Raw genomic sequence first — 17,722 nt, 5'->3', positions numbered from 1 at the left:
TGAAGCCTCTTTGCATCCTCCTCACAACTCACAATCCCACCTAGTTTTGTGTCGTCAGCCAACTTGGAAATAGCCGCCTGCCACCCTGAAAAAGACCCATTTATTCCTAATCTCTGTTTCCTGTCTGTTAACCAATTTTCAATCCATGCCAGTATATTACCCCCAATCCCAGGTGCTTTAATTTTGCACACTAACCTCTTATGTGGGACTTTATCAAAGGCCTTCTGAAAATCCAAATACACCACATTCACTGGTGGTGTATTCCAGATCATAATATGGATATGATAATGAGGAGAATCATAACAATGAGGATAGCTTTTAAAATACTGAACTGTAGAAAGATTTGTACACTGGCAGACATTTGGGAAAAGCCGATTTTACAACCTACAGGCATTCTTTCAGTCGGAGCAGTGGACTGCCTTGGGGTCAAGTAGAATGACTATACTACAGTAGTACAGTGTCTGGTACAGCCCCTGCTGCAGGACAGCAAGAGGAAACAACTGCGTTTTGGCTTGCTGTTGCCTGTGCTGTACTCTGAGAATTGCCCCATGGTGCAAACTGGCAGGGGAAATTGGTGTGAACCAGTGTAACTGTAGTGCTGGTTGATTCATTGCACGCACATGAAGAGTAGTGAAGTTTTAAACATGCTTGATTGGAGAGTGACCTGTGGGGTCACTGAATCCCGCAGGGTTTGAACATTCCAGTTTAAGTCGTAAAGAAAGGCTTCTGCCCCCCCCATCAAAGGTATAGTCTGATTTAATCTATTTTTTCTCTTCCTCAGATAAACGCCCCCATGGAGGTGAAGTGGAAAAGGCGGAGGATCCGGTAAAGACAGGACAATCGGCAGCGACTGAGCATGATCATGAACACATTGCTTTGCATGCATACATTGGTGTATCACTGGTCCTTGGATTTGTTTTTATGCTGCTGGTCGACCAGATAGGCAGTTCTCACATGCACTCCAGCGATGGTAAGAGGTACTTTGAATCTCAGTGGCTCGCTCCGCCAAATAATGCCGTGAGACACGGTGAGCCGAAGCCAATGCGCTACTCACCGTGGTGTGCAAGTGTAAAATATCTTCAATTTAACTGGGCTGTGTCGTATTTGCCATTTCTGCTTCTGAACTGTCTCGAGGGTTTGTTCAAACAGTCTGTCTGAGCCCAACCGAAAAGGTGATCAGCCCAGATAAAGAAGCACTGGTCTAAGGTGACTGTTTAGTTTAAAATCAAGGCTGAACAAGTGAACCATTCAAGGCTTTGTTATAGTCCACATGCACTGCCAGCTAAAGTATGGGGATGAGAAGTTGCTGCTGAAATTTTAGGAATGTATGGAAGGCAGCCCATCAAGTGTGGCTTTCTTGCAACTGTGAGACCTCATTGTTCCCATGCCTGGTGTTTCATACAAGGCTATCGTGAAGCTAGGCTAAATTTCAGTTCGCTCTGTGCAATCTTTAGATTGGTATAATTAAAGTAGTGCACCCACACGCAATCACTGAACCAGATACCTTTTTTTAATTGCAGCCTCCCTTCTTTTCTTCCTCCCTAGTCTTAGTGTGTGTGTGTGTGTGTGTGTGACAATTGTTTCATAGAATCATACAGCATAGAAGGCGGCGGCCATTCGGCCCATCGTGCCTGTGCCGGCTCTTTGAAAGAACTATCAATTAGTCCCCCTCCCCTGCTCTTTTCCCATAGCCCTGCAATTTTCCCCCTTATTGAATCTTTAAACACCTATCAAATCTTCTCTTGACCTACTCTGCTCGAAGGAGAACGATCCCAGTTTCTCTGGTCTCTCCACATAACTGAAGCCCCTCATCCCTGGGAGCATTCTAGTAAATCTCTTCTGCACCCTCTCCAAAGCTTTTACATCCTTCCTAAAGTGTGGTGCCCAGAACTGAACACAATACTCCAGCTGAGGCCTACACAGTGTTTTATAAAGATTTAGCATAACTCTCTTGCTTTGGTACTCTATGCCTCTATTAATAAAGCCAAGGATCCTGTATGCCTTTTTAATAGCCTTCTCAATTTGTCACCTTCAATGGCGTGTGTTCGTACACCCCCGGGTGTCTCTGTTCCTGCACCCCCTTCAAAAATTGTACCATTTAGTTTATATTGTATCATAGAATATGAGATGGGGATCGGGCAGGAATGTGGCGTTGAGGTCGAAGATTAGCCATGATCTTATTGAATGGCAGAGAAGGCTCGATGGGCCATATGGCCTACTCCTTCTATTTGTTATGTTTTTATATTGCTTCTCCTCATTCTTCCTAACAAAACAAATCACTTCACACTTCTGTGTGTTAAACGTCATCTGCCGTGTGTCTGCCCATTTCACCAGTCTGTCTGTCCTCCTGAAGTCTGCTACTATCCTTCTCACTGTTTACTACATTTCTCAGTTTCATGTCATCTGCAGAATTTGAAATTATGCCCCGTATACCCAAGTCCAGGTCATTCATGTATCACAATGAGCAGTAGACCTACGTGATTCCAGTCAGGTTTTCTTTTATACTTCGGAACAGGAGTAGGACTTTCAGCCCTTCGAGCCTGTTCCACCATTCAATTAGATCATGGTTGATCTGCACCTCAACAACATTTACCTTTGTGTGAAAGAGCTTCCTGATTTAGCTCCTGAATGGCCTAGCTCTAATTTTAAGATTGTGCTCTCTTGTTTTGTAATCACCCACAAGAGAAAATAGCTTCTCTGTATCTTTCGAATCCTTTTTATCATTTTAACTCAAGGGAATACCAGCCAATTTCATGCAACCCATCCTCGTAAGTTAACCGTGCCAGGCAATGACTATCTCCAACAAGCGACCGTCCAACCACCGCCCCTTGACATTCAACGGCATTACCATCGCCGAAGCCCCCTCCATCAATATCCTGGGAGTCACCATTGACCAGAAACTTAACTGGACCAGCCACATAAATACTGTGGCAACAAGAGCAGGTCAGAGGCTGGGTTTTCTGCAGCCAGTGTCTCACGTCCTGACTCCCCAAAGCCTTTACACCATCTAAAAGGCACAAGTCAGGAGTGTGATGGAATACTCTCCACTTGCCTGGATGAGTGCAGCTCCAACAACACTCGAGGAGCTCAACACCATCGAGGACAAAGCAGCCTGCTTGATTGACACCCCATCCACTGCCGTACCATGGCTGCAGTGTGTATCATCTACAAGATGCACTGCAGCAACTCGCCAAGGCTGCTTCGGCAGCACCTCCCAAACCCGTGACCTCCTATCACCTAGAAGGACAAGGGCAGCAGCAGGCGCATGGGAACACCACCACCTCCAAGTCACACACCATCCTGACTTGGAAGTATATCACCGATCCTTCATCGTCGCTGGGTCAAAATCCTGGAACTCCCTAACAGCACTGTGGGGTACCTTCATCACATGGACTGCAACGGTTCAAGAAGGTTGCTCACCACCACCTTCTCAAGGGCAATTAGGGATGGGCAATAAATGCTGGCCTTGCCCGTGGCTCCCATGAACAAATAAAAAATAAAACCCTTTAATTCCCAGTACAGGAAACTTTGTGCTATCTGGAGGTGAGCTATTCAGCAACCTGGAGCCACCGGCAAAAATCAGCAGCTGTTTATTATTCATTTTTTTTTTTTTTTTTTTGCTTTGTTTGAACAGTCAAGCTGTGCAAGGTCTGTAGCTATAGCAACAGCTTCAGCTACAGAGCTTTAGGGCCACACCCGAGTGTTTAGAAGCTGTTGCTAAGCAACAGTGTTTGTTGTCAAATACGGAGATAAGAATCTCCGTATCTCTCAACATTAACTCTGGAGAGTACGGCACTTTTTAGGCAACGGCAGCAGCTCGGTCCTGTGGGTGCTGGATAGCACAAAGTTCCCTGTATCATTCTGTTGAATCTGTGCTACACCCACTTCAAGGCCAGTAATAATTTCTTAAGGTGAGGTGCCCAGAACTGAATGCAATACTCCCAGATAGGGTCTGACCAAGGCCTTGGATAACTGAAGCATCACTTCTCCCCTTTGTATTCCACACACTGTGAATATGCCGTGAAATATTAGCACTTTTGTGGCATTTAACAGCTTTCTTTACAAAATCACAAATAAAAGCCATATTTTGGTGTGAGGACTCTGTCCTACAGCGACATGCTGTAATTCTCAATAGTCCAGCCCACCACAGACTGCTCTGGCCTGTAAACCTGTGATATGACTTCAGGACTCTTCTGGATTTTCCCAACTGGTGTAAAAGTAACTGACCTTTTTCCAAAACACCAGATTTTGATAGTTCCTTTGCACACAAAAAATCAGTCAAAATTGTGCTGTACTGAGAAAGTAATTTGTTAAAACTGTTCTAATACAGACAAATGGTTCAATATGTGTGGTTACCATCTCTCAAAGACTATTATCCACCTTGGTTACTAAGCTAGGCTTGGTTAAGAGGGAAGACACCAGTGGCACAGCAAGGGCTTCAGCATGTCTTTGGGTGGGATATTGAACAGGGCAGAATCACGCCAAGGGGGGCCTCTTGTACCACCTGGTGGTCAACTACAGGAAGCTTGGGTGGACATCCAACGAAGGGACATAGGATCAAAGAAATGGCTTGTATATGAAAATATCCTGCTGAAATGATTGATGCTGTGTTTAAATTTGCGGGAGTTCTCTGCACGGTTCATTTTGTGTTTAATATGTCTTTCAGACCCTGAAGCTGCGCGAACAGCAAATACCAAGATCACCACCACACTTGGACTGGTGGTTCATGCAGCAGGTAATGCTAATTCATCATGTCGTGTGACAGCTTTAATTCCAGCGCTTCTACTGTGTCCAAAATACACGTCAGGGTTTCAAAGTGACGAGCTGATGGTGCTCTTTCAGTGGCTCGATTCAGACTGCTGATGTGTGATGTGTTCAATTAAATGGTCAACCAAATCTAAGCACAGAATATGCCAAACCATTTCTGGTCCACTGCCTCCTGTATCAGTTACCTGATCTCCGCGTAGTGCTAAAACACAAAGACTGTTCAAAGCTGCTGTAATTGTACAAGGTCTTTTGTGTGATGCCTCTCTCTTCTCCACCCGCCCCCCCCCCCCCCCCCCAGCTTTGCCCCTGCCACTCAATCCCGCAGAGGTTTTGATTCTGATCATTTTTTCGTTTAACCAGCAGTGGGCTTGTTATCACTACTTGTGTAACTTTATTTTCATTCCATCTCGTGGTTTCAGAGCTTATTACTTGAAAGAGTTCTCTTGTAGCAGTTTAGGTCCAGCATAGTAGAGGTGCCCGCAAAAGGATTTTGTGGTATGGTTTTTCGGGGGGGGTGGGCGGTAATTTAATTTTTTTTTTTTTTTGAACCTTGTTTCATGGAATAGCAAGTTTGCAACCAGTTCCAATTCTCTTTCTCTCGCTTTCTCTCTCTCTCGCTTCTTTACACCTTTAGCTATATTACTGTAAATTTATATTGGGTATGTTGAACATTTCACCAGTTCCTTAAATGTTTGTGTAGAGGTAGTTTCGTGGAACAAACTCACGCACCATGAGAGCAGGCCAGTTTTGCATTTGGACTTTTTAGAAGGATTTTGGAAATGCATGTCCCAGTACCTGGATCCAGGCAAACGAGGTTATAGGTTTTAGTGCTTAACACAGTAAATCTAGGGTTTGTGTGACTTCAACACACTGATCTGGGGAGGAGAAAAAATTAGCAATGGTGGTCACTACCCCATAACTCCTGCTGAGATGTGCGAGGATAGGTAGGGATTTGCAGAGTGGTCTCCAAGCCTGAGCACTGCCATTCCAGGGGTGCTGAGTCCGGTCATGGCACCCTATTGCCACGACAGAGATCACCTAACTCAATACAGAGCAGCGACTGAATCAGCACTTTATGACCCTGTTAAATAGGAACAGGAGGAGGCCATTCAGCCCCTTGAGCCTGTTCCACCATTCAATGAGATCATGGCTGATCTGCGACCTAACTCCATATACAGGAAACTTTCTGGTATCCGGCACCGACGGGACCGAGCTGGTGCTGTTAGATCAAAACTGTCGTAGAAACAGCGCTAATGTTAAAACATACGGAGCTCAGAGCTCCGTGTGAAGCAACAAACCCAGCGTCAAAACAGTCGGCGCAGCTTGCAAGCGTCTAGCTGAAGCTGTTGCTTAGCTACAGAGACGCTTGCAGAGCCAGGACTGGAGAAAAGAAGCAACGAAAAGAAAAAAAATTATCTGAACTGACTCTTGAATTTTGCCGGTAGATAGAGCTTGCCGGACATTTAACCTCCAGATAAACGAAAGTTTCCTGTACCCACCTTTGGCCCATATGCCTTAATCCCTTTGGTTAACAGAAAGCTATCAATCTCCGATTTAAAATTAATAATTGATCTAGCATCAATTGCCATTTGCGGAAGAGAGTTCCAATCTTCCACCACCCTTTTTGTGTAGAACCGTTTCCTAATTTCACTCCTGAAAGGACTGGCTCTAATTTTTAGACTATGCCCCCTAGTCCTAGAATCCCCAACCAGGGGAAATAGTTTCTCTCTCTCTACCCTATCTGTTCCCCTTAATATCTTGAAAACTTCGATCAGATCACCCCTTAACCTTCTAAATTCTAGGGAATACAACCCTTTTGTGTAATCTCTCCTCGTAACTTAACCCTTGAAGTCCGGGTATCATTCTGGTAAACCTACGCTGCACTCCCTCCAAGGCCAATATATCCTTCCTAACGTCGTGTCCAGAATTGCTGACAGTGCTCCAGGTGTGGTCTAACCAGGGCTTTGTACAGCTGCAGCATAACTTCTACCCACTTGTATTCTAGTCCTCTAGATTTAAAGGCCAGCATTCCATTAGCCTTTTTGATTATTTTTTGTACCAGTTCATGACATTTTAATGATCTATGTACCTGGACCTCCAAGTCTCATTGGGCCTCCACTGTTAGCCTTTCACCATTTAGGAGGTACCCGGTTCTATCCTTTAGGTCCAAAGTGGATGAATCATGGAATCGTACACTGCAGAAGGAGGCCATTCAGCCCATCGTGCCTGTGCCAGCTCTTTGAAAGAGCTCTCCCATTAGTCCCATGCCACTGCTTTTTTCCCATAACCCTGCAATTTTTTCCAAATTTTACGATGAGCCACTAGGAACCCTGTTTTTACAGTTCAATGGTGATTTCTATGCATTCAGAATTAAACAGGAAGTTCAGATTTAAATGGTTTCATAGATTAACTGTAACTCGGCACCACAGATAATAGATTATTATTGTTGTAGCTTGTCAGAATAATTCCTAAAGACTTAACTGTGATTAATCAGTCCTATGTACATTTCAGATGGTTCCTGTCTCCAGTAAACTGCATCTGGAACTGCACAAATGCTGTGTGTGCCTCCAATGCACTCCCGCCTTCTGAGAGTTGCTGTTTTCTGAGCCATTCTCGCTCTGCTCTGTTCATTTAAGTCCTGCTCCTTTTCCCTTTCTTGGCTTTTCCAGTTTGTCTCTTACTGTGTGAGCAGTGGAACATGTAATCACAGATTGAGCCGCTGGCTGGATCGAATCCACAACCTTTCTCTGGCACGTAGGACGTGATTTAAAAGAAAATGTTGTTTTACTACAGGTCCTGTTTGCCTTTAAGTAATGCAAGGCGGGATCGTGGAAAGGACAACCAATGTAACCTAATGCACATTGCACCTGCTGGTGGTATTTCAACCCATTGTTTCCCCTTCCTGCCTGTTGGCCTAATGTCAGAGCTCTGAACTAGTCTATGCACTGCCCTATGTGGTAACCCAGCTGACCACACAGCCTCTCTATCATCATTTGTCATCTACCAAAAACAGTTTAGCTTTCTAATCGTGGAGTCTATTTTATCAAGCAAGTTGTAACTAACAGTGACCATTTTCAGCTTGTCAGTTTTGCCCATGGCTGGGAGTTACTGGGTTTGAAGCAGCGTCTTTTATTTCTGTATCGCCCTGCACTACCCAGCCTTATCTATTCCTTTCCCTTACAGCGGATGGCATTGCATTGGGTGCAGCAGCTTCCACATCACAGACAAGTGTACAGTTGATTGTATTTGTAGCTATTATGTTGCACAAAGTAAGTATCCAAATCTTGGATTTCCCATTCTTTCTTTACTGTATTCCACGTTTTAGGGTTTGAGATAAATTTTCAGTGATTGGATTTAACTGGACATTTTCCCCCTTTAGATGCTGGTACAGTAGTGGACTGGTAATTCCGAGGCCTGGCTTGAACAGTAGTGTAGTGACTATCTTATTGGACTTACCGGAGGCCTTGACTAATAATCCGGAGGGGGCGGTCAATTCCCACCATGGGAAAGTAAGCTGTGAGGAAGACTCTAAAAGGATATAGACCAGTTAAGGGATTGGACAAGGTGCTGGATGGCGTATAATATGGGGAAGTATGAAGTTATCCACTTTGGTAGGAAGACTGGAAAGGCAGAATATTTTTTAAATGGCGAGTGACTAGTAAAAGTCGGTATTCAGAGGGATTTGGGTGTCCTTGTACACGAATCACAGAAAGTTAACATGCAGGTACAGCAAGCAATCAGGAAGGCAAATGGTATGTTAGCCTTTTGCAAGGGGCTTGGAGTACAACAGTAAGGAGGTCTTGCTGCAATTATATCAGGCTTTGGTGAGACCACACCTGGAGCACTGTGTACAGTTTTGGCCTCCTCACCTAAGGAAGGCTATACCTGCAACGAAGGTTCACTAGATTGATTCCTGGATTGAGAGGGCTGTCCTATGAGGAGAGATTGAGATTGAGATTGGCCAGACAGCCAGACAGAGTGAATACACACGCTGAAGATGGGCTGCTGAATTTTTAGTGTTTTTAGTGTTTAAAGTGGGGAAAAAAAAGGTTCATTTCAAGTTTAAAAAGGTTTTAAAGTTAAATTTAGTTCTAGTTAAGTTAGTTTAGTTTGTTTAGTTAAGTTTAAGTTTAGTTTAGTCTAGATTAAGTAAGGAAGGAAAAGACCACCAAAGGAAAAAAAACCAGAGGAAACTAGAAAAAAAAAAGCCAAAGAAAAAAAAAAAAAATAAGGGAAAAAAAAAACAAACGGGGCCACAGCAGCAGCAGAAGCAAGGTGACTCGGCCGCATCGGGAACCGAGGCGCGAAGGCCGCACGGAGACGCAGCGGCAGCCGGAGCGAGGAGACTCGGGGAGGCCGCTTCGGGAAACGAGGCGAATCGGGGAGGCCGCACGGAGACGCAGCGGCAGCCGGAACGAGGTGACTCGGGGAGCCCGAGCGGCGAACGAGACACGGCCCGATCGGCGGCCGCAGTCCAGCACCCGAGCGACGACCGCAGTCCAGCACCCGAGCGACGGCCGCAGTCCAGCACCCGAGCGACGACCGCAGTCCAGCACCCGAACGGCGAACGAGGCACAACCCGAGCGGCGGCTGGGCTAGAAAGCCCGGGAAAGGCCCGAGGAGCCAGGCCCAGAGACCTCTGAGGAGAAGGGGAGCAACCAGAAGGCTTCCAGAAGCAAACCAAGACTGTGAGTACAGGGCCCAGGGAGGGAGACTGAAGCCAGGGAAAGGCCCGAGGAGCCAGGCCGAGACAGAGGCACAGAGGCCTCTGAGGGGGAGGGGAACAGCCCGAAGGCACCGGGAAACAGCGGCTCACAGACCCAGACCTGAGAAGGGTGAACCCAGAAGCCGAGGCCCAGGGACCACGGGGTCGGAGAGGGGGACCGGGAAAGCTCGCGAACAGGGAGAGGGAAACACCAAACCCGGGGCCCCAGAAAAGCTTATTCTAAGATCAACAATACTTTACCAAAAATGAGCGAATCAGAAGATCCACAACAGCCCCGCTTCCAGATTCCCCCCAACACTGCAAAAAAAGCTATAAAAGCGATCAAGCATGAGCAGATGAGAGAAAAACCAGAAACACTTTTTGCTGACTGTTACAACAATGGGACAAAAAGTAACCTCATTTTCTACTCAGATCAGCCAGTGGCTTGGATCACAGCAATAAAATCACACTATACCAATGTTAAGCTAGAAAATACCGCAAATGGGTCCATAATGAAAATTAACACACCAGGAGACAGTTCAACTACGACGGTCAACGCGTACAATACCGGGACAATATTAGTGCAAGGCAACCTCGACAAATTTGCAACGGCCTTCAGGACACTGAGAAAATTAACTAAGGGGGGAAGGAACAGCCCCAGAGTGGCCCGCACTCCCCCCAACATTGACAACTTACCAGGAGAAAATCTGCCTGGTCAGGAGGTGAACGAGCCACACAGTTCAAACCAGACACTAACCCCGGGGAACCACAGCCACACGATACAACTGACAAACCCCAGCATAACTACCAGGGAGGAAGCCACACATAGTCCCCCTACCATTCCCAGCTCACCAAGAGAAGAGCAGCATAGCCAGGAAGTGAGTGAGCCCTCCAGGGCCGACCAGCCTAGCCAGGAAGTGAGTGAGCCTACCAGGGCCGACCAGACACATACCCCGGGATCACACAGCCAGATACAACCAAAAGATAAATTTAATCAATTAGAGATAGAGGTGGTTAAACTTAGAGAGGACTTCCTCAAAATGAATGACAATCAAAATCAGGAGAGGGAGAGACACAAGAGAGAGCTGAAGCTACTTGAGAACCAGGTGAATCTACTTAGGAATCAGGTGAAAGAGCTGCAGGAAAAAGAAGAGAGCCATAGAGGAGAGAAAACACCATTAGACCAGCAACCAGAGGCTAGAGATAAGACAAGACAGAGCCGGACGGAACGGCTGCACTCCCACACGGAACAAAAGCAACAGACACACAATACAAGGGGTGCCACACAGACCGACCAGCATACTGATTCTCAATCTTCCCCCACCACCGTGGAACCACAAGCGGGCCGCTCACAAGAGGTACGCACACACCAGACACCCCAGCCCAGCACACACACTATGAGTCCAAGCGAAAGCCACCAGACAGTAAACACAAACAAGGCTGACGTCGTAATACTCATAGACTCAAATGGGAAATTTCTATGGGAGAAAAAGCTATTCCCTAGAAGTAAAGTAGAAAAGATCTGGTGCCCAACAACAAACAGAGCCATGGGATGGCTGACCAAAGCCAGATTAGGCTCCCCCCAACACATAATAATACACACGGGCACAAATGACCTAAAGACCCAACAGAAAGAAGTAGCAACATCGCTCAGAGCAATGATTAGGAAAGCAAGCAGTACATTTCCAAACACTAGAATCACTGTTTCCACAATATTGCCGAGAACAGACTTCAACAACAACACAATTCATGAGATAAATGCCAGCATAGCAAGAGACTGCGAATCAAACCACAACGTACACCTGGCCCAACACCCCACCCTCGATGAGGAATGTCTTTACGACCACGTCCACATCCAAAGGCAAAGAATATCGATCCTTGCTAAAGCCCTGAAGGACGTCGCTTTTAACCGGGTCCATACCCAGACTCCAAGAGGACCCCCCCCCGACCACCAGAGATCAGCGGGGTACATATCAGGAACACTACAAGGACCACCAACACACCAACCGAGACCAGAGAGGATCCCCATGCAAAACAACAATGTCAGACCTGCACCACTCCTGTCCCACAGGGGAATAGGACTGCTCCCAGCCAGACAGAGGGAGAGATGCACAGGACGTACGCAATACCTCAGACAGAAACAATCCATTAAGAGACAATAAGCAGATGTGCAGCAGCATCTACTTCCGCCTTATGGATCAAGGACTAATTAATAGAAAGAACTGTAACCAAATTGTATTAACTTTTGTAGACAACTGATGTGATCTTTTTTTTCCCACACTTAGACACGACAAACACGTACCACTCTTTAACCTATCATAGTAAAAGATCAAACTTAACATGAAATCCTTATATATTTCGACCTGGAATATCCAAGGTCTACGCTCTTCACTGCGAGAAGTGAAAAGTAGGACCCCAGAGTTCATAGATGAAACTAAAGACCTAGATATTATCATTTTACAGGAAACTTGGTATAAAGGAAAAGGACACACTGGCTGTCCCCAAGGGTACACTGAGCTGGTGGTGCCCTCCAATAAATTACCAAGTGTAACCCAAGGCAGAGACTCCGGAGGCATACTGATCTGGTTTAAAACAGAACTTAAGAATTACATCAAATTTATAAAAAAGGGCGAAAACCATATGTGGCTCAAACTTGAGAGGGAGATTATCTCAAACACCCAAGATGTTTACATTTGCGCACTTTATATCCCTCCAATCGATTCCCCGTACTTTAAAGAGGACACCTTCTCCAACATGGAGGGGGAAATTATCCAATACCAGGCCCAGGGGAACGTGTTGATCTGTGGGGACCTCAATTCAAGAACGGGCGAAGAACCAGACTTCACCAATAATCAGGGAAACAATTATGTTTTCGGGAATAACCACTTTGACATCCCTTCCCTTCCATACAGGCATAACTGCGACAAGCAGTCAAATACCAACGGAAAACAGCTACTACAGCTCTGTCGAAACCTGGGTCTGTACATTGTCAATGGTAGGTTCATAGGAGACCTCCTAGGAAGATCGACCTATTGCTCACCTCTTGGCTGCAGCACAGTAGACTATATGATTACAGACTTAGACCCATCCTCTTTCAGAGCATTCACAGTCAAACCACAAACAACACTGTCAGATCACAGTCAAATTACTATGTTCCTCAAAAAGACAGAAACAAACAACATAGAAACACAACCCAGTAAACTGTACAACACCAAAAAATCGTACAGATGGGCCAAAAACGACACGGAAAAATACCAGAAAACAATTAGCAATGCATCAACTCAAGCTCTCTTAGACACCTTTCTGGATAACATATACACTCACAATAAAGAAGGCGTAAACCGGGCAGTTAGTAAACTAAACAATATTTTTGATAATTTGGCAACAAATGCAAACTTGAAAGCTCGCAAGAACAAACCCAAAACAAAAAACTATGAAAAATGGTTTGACCGAGATTGCCATAACATGAGGAAAAAACTTAGAAAAATATCAAACCAAAAACACAGACATCCAGAAAACGAGGAACTACGCCTTACTTATTGTCAGACACTAACACAATACAGAAACACACTCAGAACCAAAAAAGAGCAATATATTAAGAATACACTCAGCTCCATGGAGGAATCCATTGATTCCAATTGTTTCTGGGAAAACTTGAAAACACTACACAAAAAACAACACGACGATTTGGCCATTCAAAATGGGGACACATGGGTAAACCACTTTGAAAAATTATACCAGAAAAAAACACTAAGACCAGAGCAACACCAAATATGCAAAAAACTGGAAAAGCTAGAAATGGCCATAAAAGATAACCAAAACCCGCTGGACGCCATAATAACAGAAAAAGAACTTCTTGAAAAACTCAAGGACCTGCGACCAGGAAAAGCCTGCGGGACAGATGGCATACTAAACGAGATGATTAAACACACAGACAACAAAATGAAACTGGCTATCCTAAAACTCTTCAACTTGGTTCTGAGTGTCGGTTATTTCCCTGATATCTGGAACAAAGGACTCATAACGCCCATATACAAAAGTGGGGACAAAATCGACCCAAACAACTATCGAGGCATCTGTGTAAACAGTAACCTGGGGAAGGTATTCTGTAGCATCATAAACAAAAGACTTATAAACTTCCTTGAGGAGCACAATGTCTTGAGTAAAAGCCAAATTGGATTCCTGCCAAACTATAGAACATCCGATCATATCTTCACCCTACAGACCCTAATTGACAAACACGTTCACAATAACAAAAGCAAAATCTACGCATGCTTTGTAGATTTCCAGAAGGCTTTCGACTCCATCTGGCATGACGGTTTATTCCTGAAACTTATCGAAAGTGGGGTAGGAGGGAAAACATATGATGTAATTAAATCAATGTATACAAACAACAAATGTGCAGTTAAAATTGGAGACAAACAAACAAAATACTTCCCACAGGGGCGGGGGGTGACGCAGGGCTCGCCAATCTCACCGACACTCTTTAATATTTACATAAATGGATTGGCAAAACTACTTGAACAATCTACAGCACCCGGCCTCACCCTATATGAATCCAAGGTTAAATTCCTCCTCTATGCAGACGACCTGGTTCTGCTGTCACCTACTAAAGAGGGGCTACAGCAAAACCTGGACCTGCTGGAGTCGTACTGCCAGACTTGGGCCCTGACAATAAATCCCCAAAAAACCAAAGTCCTTGTGTTCCAGCAAAGATCCAAACATCAGGGACCCAAAATAAATTTCACAGTAGGAACAACCAAAATTGAACAAACCACTAACTACACATACTTGGGCTTAAAAATCAGTTCTACGGGAAACTTCAAACTGGCTGTGAATGAACTGAAAGAGAAAGCAAGAAGGGCTTTCTATGCCATCAAAAAATCAATCCAAATAGAAATCCCAATTAGCATTTGGCTCAAAATTTTCAAATCAGTAATTGAACCAATTGCACTCTATGGCAGTGAGGTATGGGGACCGCTAACTCAACAAGAATTTGCAAAATGGGACAAACACCCAATTGAGATCCTACATGCAGAATTCTGTAAAAGTATCCTCCGGACTCAAAGGAAAACAGTAAACAATGCATGCAGGGCGGAACTAGGCCAATATCCATTAATAATCACTATCCAAAAAAGAGCCACCAAATTTTGGAATCACCTACAAATGAGCAATCCCCAATGCTATCACTACGACGCCCTGAAATGCCAAGAGCTGACCATAAAGAAGAATACCCTCAGTCAATTAGTCCTGGGACTCAGTGAAGTAACTACTAACAATACTAACAATAACCAGCCCCAGGACAGTGACAGGGTAACACAAAGAATTCGACCCAACACAATCGTCGCTAAGCAAAAGGAAAAATATCTGACATATTGGGCAGAAACAACAAAAACCCAAAGCAAACTCAATTGCTACTTGGCCCTAAACAGACAATACAACATAGCTGATTACCTGACCATGGTAAAGGATAACAAACTGAGAAGAACCTTGACAAGGTACAGACTTAGCGAACATAGCCTAGCGATCGAAAAAGGCAGACACAGGCAGACCAGGCTGCCAAGAGAGGACAGGATATGCTCTCACTGCAGTCAGGGAGTGGTGGAGACAGAGATGCACTTCCTCACAGCTTGTGGAAAATATCAGGGCATCAGGGAGAATTTCTACCAAAAATTCTCACAAATATGCCCTGATTTCAGAAATCTGAATGACAACCAAAAACTCCCATTCCTACTGGGAGAGGAGAGAAGCTGTATAACACTGGCGGCGCACTATGTTACAGCTTGCCATGAACAGAGGGACAACCAGTAAGCTAAGAAAGGAATATATATAAACGGTGCGAATGTATATTTGTACACTCAGGGATATACCTGTTTATGCACTGTATGAATAGAACTGCGTTTATGTGCTGAACCATAAATGTATTTTGATGCTTTGGCAACATAAGATGTAACTTATCATGCCAATAAAGCGATTTAAATTGAAATTGAAATTGAGTAGACTAGCCCTATATTCCCTAGAGTTTAGAAGAATGAGAGGTGGTCTCATAACATATAAAATTCTTAGAGGGCATGACAGGGTAGACGCTGAGAGGCTGTTTCCCCTGGCTGGAGTGTCTCGAACTAGGGGTCACAGTCTCAGGATAAGGGATCACCATTTAGGACTGAGATGAGGAGACATTTCTTCACTCAGAGGGTTGTAACTCTTTGGAATTCTATACCCTAGAAGGCTGTGGATGCTCAGTCATTGAATATATTCAAGACAGAGATGGATAGATTTTTGGGCACCAAGGGGATATGGGGATAGTGTGGGAAAGTGGAGTTGATGTAGAAGTTCAGCCATGATCTTATTAAATGGTGGAGCAGGCTTGAGGGGCCGTATGGTCTACTCCTGCTCCTACTTCTATGTTCTTATGTAAGTTTGTGAATGTTTAAAAGAAAGAAATAAAAAAACAATTAAATAAATGGAATAAAAAGCTAGTATCAGTAATGGTGACCATGAAGCTATCGAATTGTTGTAAAAACCCATCTGGTTCACTAATGTCCTTCAGGGAAGGAAGCCGGCTGTCCTTACCTGGTCTGGTCTGAGACTCCAGCACCACAGCAATGTGGTTGACTCTTAACTGTCCTCTAACGGCCTAGCAAGCCACTCAAACTGCTACAAAAACTATAATAAGAATAACACCGGCCAGACCACCCGGCATCGACCTAGGCATCGGATTCGGACATGACAAAGGCACACCCAGCCCAGTCGACCCTGCAAAGTCCTCCTCACTATCATCTGGGGACTTGGGAGCGCTGTCCCATAGACTTGTCAAGTAACAGCCTGACATAGTTATACTCAAATGATCATACCTTTCATCCAATGTCCCAGACTCCTCCATCACCATCCTTGGGTATGTCCTGTCCCACCAGCATGACAGACCCACCATAGGTGGTGGCACAGTGGTATATGGGAGGGAGGGAGTGGCCCTGGGAGTCCTCAACATTGACACCGAACCCTATGAAGTCTCATGGAATCAAGTCAAACGTGGGCAAAGAAACCTCCTGCTGATTACCACCTGCTGCCCTCCTTCAGCTAATGAATCAGTACACCTCCATGTTGAACACACTTGGAAGAAGCACTGTGTAGCAAGGGCACAGAGCGTATTCTGGATGGGGAGCTTCAATGTCCATCGCCAAGAGTGGCTTGGTAGCACCACTACTGACCGAGCTGGCTGAGTACTGAGGACATAGCTGCCAGACTGGACCTGTGGCAGGTGGTGAGTGAACCAACATGAGGGAAAAGCCTACTTGACCTTATCCTCACCAATCTACCTGTCACAGATGCTTCTGTCCATGACGGTATTGGTAGGAGTGACCACCGCACAGTCCTTGTGGAGACAAAGTCCTGTCTTCACACTGAGGACCTGCTCCATCGTGTTGTGTAGCACTACCACCGTGCTAAATGGGATAGATTCAAAACAGATCTAGCAGCTCAAAACTGGACACCCATGAGGTGCTGTGGGCCATCAGCAGCAGCAGAATTGTATTCCACCACAATCTAACCTCATGGCCCGGCATATCCTTCACTCTACCATTACCATCAAGCCAGTGGACCAACCCTGGTTCAATGAAGAGATTAGAAGAACATGCCAGGAGAAGCACCAGGCATACCTAAAAATGAGAGGTCAACCTGGTGAAGCTGCAACACATGGTGCTAAACAGCCGCATGCTATAGACAGAGCTAAGCAATCCCACAACCAACGGATCAGGCCAAAGCTCTGCGGTCCTGCCACATCCAGCCATGTATGGTGGTGTACAATTAAACAACTAACTGGAGGAGGCTCCATGAGCATCCCCATCCTCAATGATGGCGGAGCCCAGCACATGAGTGCAAAAGACAAAGCTAAAGCATTTGCAACCATCTTCAGCCAGAAGTGCTGAGTGGATGATCCATCTCGGCCTCCTCCTCCTGAGGTCTCCACCATCACCGAGGCCAGTCTTCAGCCAATTCGATTCACTCTGTGATATCCAGGAACGGCTGAGCACACTGGATACAGCAAAGGCTATGGGCCCTGACAACATCCCGGCTGTGGTGCTAAAGACTTGTGCTCCAGAACTCGCCTCACCTCTAGCCAAGCTGTTCCAATACAGCTATAACACTGGCATCTACCCGACAAAGTGGAAAACTGCCCAGGTATGTCCTGTCCACAAAAAAGCAGGACAAATCCAATCCGGCCAATTACCGCCCCATCAGTTTACTCTCAAT

At 45.3% G+C, this 17,722-nt stretch overlaps 1 protein-coding gene across 1 annotated transcript in view; it reads left to right on the top strand.

The window, feature by feature from the left end:
- slc39a9 (solute carrier family 39 member 9) overlaps positions 1-17,722 on the top strand; it is a 58,892-nt gene that overhangs the window by 30,318 nt on the left and 10,852 nt on the right. The window contains exons 3-5 of the mRNA XM_086003760.1: positions 782-970; positions 4,667-4,735; positions 7,951-8,036. Of these exons, the coding sequence (XP_085859886.1) occupies positions 782-970; positions 4,667-4,735; positions 7,951-8,036 (344 nt within the window). The remainder of the gene's footprint in view (positions 1-781; positions 971-4,666; positions 4,736-7,950; positions 8,037-17,722) is intronic.

This window comes from Somniosus microcephalus, chromosome 12 (genome assembly GCF_052327205.1).
Source record: "Somniosus microcephalus isolate GS21.2 chromosome 12, FLI_Smic_1.0, whole genome shotgun sequence".
NCBI lineage: Eukaryota > Metazoa > Chordata > Chondrichthyes > Squaliformes > Somniosidae > Somniosus > Somniosus microcephalus.
The sequence above is the reverse complement of the archived record's forward strand: the minus strand, read 5'-3'. Positions and strand labels throughout refer to the sequence as shown.